This window comes from Penicillium antarcticum (assembly GCF_028974205.1).
Source record: "Penicillium antarcticum strain IBT 31339 chromosome Unknown utg000010l_segment0_segment0, whole genome shotgun sequence".
Taxonomy (NCBI): domain Eukaryota; kingdom Fungi; phylum Ascomycota; class Eurotiomycetes; order Eurotiales; family Aspergillaceae; genus Penicillium; species Penicillium antarcticum.
Genome location: NW_026695308.1, coordinates 857,363 through 863,036, shown reverse-complemented (window position 1 = coordinate 863,036; position 5,674 = coordinate 857,363). Strand labels below are relative to the sequence as shown.

The following is a 5,674-nucleotide window of genomic DNA, read 5'->3' as shown; positions in this document are numbered from 1 at the left end:
TCGGTTTCAAAATCTCCATCCCAAATTGTAGATAGAACACATGTCGTACGATTTCAAGCTTCTGTTCACTCGCGAGCACAAAAGCGGAATGTCCAGAATCTTGCAGCCCGAAGGCTCTGGTTGCTTGAGATTAGCTGCTGGCTTGGATCATATCCTTTCTGAAGACACCCCTGTACCCTTAATCAATCTTCAGTCTTAACGCGTTTTCGAATTCTCAAGTTGGCTGAATAGTTACAGATACTCAAGACAGATCAGTACTAATATCCTTTTTTTTTAAAAAAAAGAGTTGTGGTTTTGAAGAAAGGCTGGGTGACCAAGAAGACATTCGATATTAGATCATTGGATCTGTCGCTATCCTTCCCGATTAAACGCGAAACGTCTTTACCATGCTGGGAACGAAACTCATCGAAGGTTGATTGGCCCATTTAGCATGTCGGAGCATTGAAAGGGTGGATTTCCAGCAAGTTCGGACATCCTGGGGTGGCACAAGCCTCGGCTCTTCAGTCTGAAGATTATAGAGCGACTTCGCCATTGTGGGCTTGCAATTGTATATACAGCTAGGTGTTGGACCTAGATAAGAGGTGTGTTTATTCTAGAGGCATACCTCGTTGAGTGAATCAATAAATTCTCTTTTCTTGTTGCCTAGCAAGAAATGATCAGACTCGATCCATCTCCATACTCTCTTTCTTTGGGATTGTCTACATATTGCCAAAAAAGTCATTCAGACTAAGCTAGATAACATGGGCAATACAAAGGACCCGAGCAATTCTATAAACATCATTGAGCTCATAGACTTGCAATGATTCTTAGATGGTCGAGATCGTGGTGTTGTTATTTAACGCATTATGATCAATGACTGCAAGCACTCAATATGTACTCTTATGCTGCTGAAGAGCTTCAAAACCACATCCCTTAAGTTCAAACCTGAGTGGGATCCAGATAAAGGTCCAAATCCAAGAAGGATCTCTCGAGGATCTCTCGAAACTCAGAATGGGTTGAGAAATAGCCAGTGACGGCCGTAAAGGCAACAGGCTCCGAGTCCCTCATGTTGGATAAATGGGAAAAGTAGACATGAAAGGGTAGAAAGTAATGAAAGTTCCCATGCTTTCTGTGTAAAGACTGCTGACTTTTCCTGTGTGTTCTGCGCCTGTCGATTAGCTAATTCATTAGTAAATAAGTGAGTGTAAATGTAGGATTGTCAGTACATACAGGATTCGCAAGTAACATTAGCTCTTTTATATTAGCCTTCAGACTAGTGGATTTGCGACAAGTTGGGCCAGCCATATGCGGATGAAGGGCGCTGTCTCTGGACCCGGTGATTAGTGCTGATTAGATGCGCGAAAAAAAATTGTCTGTATGCTTAGATGGAAATATATATATCATCATAAGATTTTTTAACTTCGAGACGACTTGAACACCTATGTTGAAATTGGCGATGTACAACCCAAGACGGCATGAATTTGACCTATTCTAGAGAGGTGGTTTAAGTCTGATCTCTTTCTCATTGAGAAAGTTTCTCATTGAGAAAGAGACCCTATTTAAATGACAGAATTTTACCCGAACTATACTCTTCATGGAAGGATGTACGCTGACTGATTCATGCCTGATATATCTGGTATACACCATCTATTCATGCCGGAATCTCAACAATATATAGTGTTTAAAATACTTATCGATTGCTATCGAATAACAAAGAAATCAAACAACAACGTGGTTGCTGAGATATCAAGTTGTAGTTTATCTCGTTTACTATGGTGTTTTGGAGTGTCCAGCTCGGTAGTGAAATACGTTTCATTTTTATGATACCCACTGAAATCAATCTTATTATTTCAAGATTCCCATTGGCTTTTTAGACCACTTTGTAGCGCATTGATCAGAGAAAGCCGAGATTATACCTATATATAATGATTGAATCCCCAGGTCGACTACGCCGCCACATCTCTTTTCCTGAGATCAGGTACTTACCGGACCCCGGCATCCTGACAAAGGTCAATCGAAATTCTCCTCATTTCTTCTTCCCATCAAGGCCTGAGTATAGTTCGTAGCCAAAGTCTTTACTTGGGTCGTTGAAACGGAGCTTCTTGTCGATCGCATCGATATTTTCAATATCTGCAGGCTCCAATTCGAAAGCAATATCAAAGTTTTGTTTGATTCGCTCAGCTGACTTTGATTTGGGGATGACGGAACGGCCATGTGCGATACCCCAGGCTAAAAGGGTTGGTTAGTTGGAGAAACATCATCTCGGCATAAGTGGCACACATACCCAAAGCGACTTGGTTTGAGGTCTTTCCGTACTTCTTTCCGATTTCTACCAAGGTCTGATCATTCACCAGCTGACCATGTTCCTCGCGAGAATCGTAGATTTCATTTTGGTTTCCAAATGGTGAATACTGCGTCACATGAATACCATTCTTCCGATGGAAGTCGTAGAATTTCTTTTGTTGAAGCCAGGGGTGGAGCTCCATCTGGTGCACGGCCGGTTTAATCGCCACGTTGTCAAGAATGCGTTCGACTTCCTTTTGGGAAAAGTTGGAAATTCCGATAGCCTTAGCTTTACCGGATTTGACAAGGCCTTCCATGGCTCTATATGTCTTTGACTAGTCAGTAGGCAATCTCGAGGCTACCATCCAACGAGGCTTACATCGAGATAGTCGATATTATCAGTGATCAGCTTCCCGTCTTTGTTGGACGGGAAAGGATCATCTCCACGCTTGAAAGCAACAGGCCAGTGCATCAAGAACAGGTCGAGATATTCCAGACCCAGATCATCCAATGAAAGTTGCACTGCTTGGTCAAGATCCTCGGGATGATGCTTATTGTTCCAGAGCTTGCTGGTAACAAAAATTTCCTCCCGAGGAATGCCACTTTGCTTTATGGCTTTGCCAACAGCAGGCTCAGTGCCATAGCTATGGAAGTCAGCCTCATTGTCTGCATTGAGTTGTCGAGGGAGAGGACTACCATCTTGCTGTATCAATATGGCGATAACCTGCGTGAAGAGCGGCAAGGACTGCTGCTTCTTGGGCCTCCTCATCTTGCCAGGTTCCGAGACCAATGGCAGGAATCTGAGCGCCGTTGGAAAGAGTGAAGGTTTTCTGATTGTCGGTCATTGTGATAATTGCGATGGACAGTTCAAATGTAAGATCTCTAGATAGTAAGCCGTGAGCTTAATATATGATATATGCTTGTGTTCTTCAGATATCAAGTTTAGCATTTCCGAAAGTTGATGTTTTTATGACGTCGTCTACAACCATCCCCCCCCACACTCTCAATAGTGGAGTGTTTTAAGAACTTAGTATATGGCTTGCTAGCTATATCTCGAATTGTACTGGCTTGTCGAGGCTTGACATGGTAACGTCACATTGGTGTCATGGGTTGATGGCGCCATCATCAAGTGAACGCAACCATTCCAAGCCTGTTTAATTGATGCATTAGTACATCCTTTCCTTCATGGAAAACCAACCACATGTGCTTTCGAAGGGCCCCTTTCAGCATGCTGAACATATGTTCATTAATGACGTCATAGCCCATCATCATCAATCAATCAGCGTCGCAAATTATCGATTCAAACTGTTGAGTATCACGGTGGTCAAAGCTTGTGTGGCGAAACTAGCGATGTACATTTAAATAGACGGGTTTCCTGCTTTTGATAGTAACCTCAACAAGAACATTACAACTACCTATCTCAACAGTCTGATTGACTTAGATTGACTTAAAAAGTTATCTTTAACAGGGGCGGGATGTCTCATATATATCTGTTCCTAATCCCTGCCATCAGGTTCAGCCACCGTGATACTCAACAGTTCGTTTTTCAACAGATACGAATAGGGGCCCAGGAAAATTCCAGTCAGCATAGTAATTGTTGAGTATCACGGTGGTCAAAGCTTGTGTGGCGAGACTAGCGATGTACATTTAAATAGACGGGTTTCCTACTTTTGATAGTAACCTCAACAAGAACATTACAACTACCTATCTCAACAGTAATCGAACTTGGAATCGAATCTACCAGATAGGTACGCTATGTTCCGGAAGAGGTCTAGTTTTGACCACGAAAATCAAATGGGTTAAGCGTGTTCTTAGATCAGCGTATTGGTCTCAACATGATCAGATTCAATCGACCATAACTCCATGGCCATTCACTTTAACAAAACGAAAATTGAACTTTCAAAGAGCCATAGTAATTTATAATGCAAATTCAAGGTCTTTAGAGCCATGGTCTTGCTGGTCGTGGTCAAGGTATCGTATATGGTACAGTAGCCCACCCCCGGTCTTCCACACCGGTGGCAGAGGCGCACGCGGTATCCCAAAAACAATAAACCAATAATGAATTTTTTGTTCACTCTGATATGTAAACCCCGTAGGTTTCTTTCTCCATCATCATTGTTTGCCATTTGGATAAAACACCTGGGCGATCATTTGGGACCACCAAAGGTCTCTTTCCCAAGCTGAAGAATACAAATAGATGACTGTTCCGTACTAAGTTGAGATTAAAGCCTCCTAAAATCAACTTGAAGAAAAAGAACATGGGACACAGGCGCTCTTGCTTAACACGAAATCAAGCCCACCAAACTACTTCAACCAAGTGCATCTTATGCCGCTATGGATTTCTGACAATCCGATTACCTGTCGAAAATGCCACTATTAATAGCTTGATAACGATGGCGCTGTCCAATAGGACAAGCTCACTGGGAACAACTGCTGACGACCTATATTAAACGGGCTGGGCGCCCCCGTTGTGCGCATGATGGCCGTCCTTCGCCCTAGCAGATACGTCGTTCTCCTTGCGGTAGGACCAAAGGTTGAACAACTCCAGGAAAATTGCAAAGAAAGTGAAGATACTGCGTGATTGTTAGAATCCATAAATCGACATGCAAAAGGGCAAAACACACAAGGCCAGAAATATAAATGACTCGTTAGCCTTCTTTATAGCGCATTTGGCCCCAACCGGAGCATTGACCGCGCAATTTCGCCAGTTGTAGTCTTGGGCGGCAAAAATGAATGCCGTTAACCACCTAGTGGTAGCGGATTTAGTATCTCAGCAACCATAGGATCACTCAGAGGCTGTAACTCACAAGTAGGAGAAAACAACGTCAACGCCCAAAACATATTTGCTAAGGAGGTTGGGCATAAATGGGGAAACGAAGCCGGGCAAGAAGAATGCAACAGAAATCGTTGACTACCCATCATTAGCATCTTTGGTTACATAGGGCGTAATGAGTTAGATGAAGAATTGCATACAATAACTTCTTGATAGATGATGTGCTCTCCTTTCGGCCAGTTATGTATGAAGTAGGAAGTAATGCCCATCACAATAACTGCACTTGCCCATTGCATGAAGCGGACCACAAAGACCATGGGCCGGGAAACAGTTGTCGAGGAAATCATTTTGGCTTCGCCTCACGTCTAATTCTGTAACTGTAAGTACTTTGATTGATGCCGTCCAGTACTGATCAGTCAATTCAATTCGAAAAGATTTGATCTTACTGATCTGGAAGGGTGAGAAGGGCGAATATATGGAGCGAGAGAAGTCTTGCATCATGTTTACTCAATGTGGCGAACAGAAGCAAGATCGAACCAGGTAGATATTTCACTCTAACTCGGTGATCCGCACACGCATCGAAGTATATCCTGTTTTCATTTAAGCATACTGGTGGAAACGACACAGACAAACTAATTT

At 42.9% G+C, this 5,674-nt stretch overlaps 2 protein-coding genes across 2 annotated transcripts; both read right to left on the bottom strand.

Moving 5' to 3' along the window:
• Window positions 1–2,005: 2,005 nt before the first annotated feature.
• On the bottom strand, window positions 2,006–3,107 carry N7508_011209 (aldo/keto reductase; the record flags this gene model as incomplete). The annotated part of the gene is made up of 4 exons (XM_058469269.1): window positions 2,006–2,208; window positions 2,264–2,591; window positions 2,642–2,906; window positions 2,959–3,107. The coding sequence occupies 4 exons, from the start codon at window positions 3,105–3,107 to the stop codon at window positions 2,006–2,008; spliced, it is 945 nt and encodes a 314-aa protein (XP_058314247.1).
• Window positions 3,108–4,708: 1,601 nt separating this feature from the next.
• Window positions 4,709–5,382, bottom strand: N7508_011208 (MARVEL domain-containing protein; the record flags this gene model as incomplete). Its single annotated transcript, XM_058469268.1, has 4 exons — window positions 4,709–4,835; window positions 4,887–5,009; window positions 5,070–5,173; window positions 5,236–5,382. The coding sequence occupies 4 exons, from the start codon at window positions 5,380–5,382 to the stop codon at window positions 4,709–4,711; spliced, it is 501 nt and encodes a 166-aa protein (XP_058314246.1).
• Window positions 5,383–5,674: the final 292 nt, after the last annotated feature.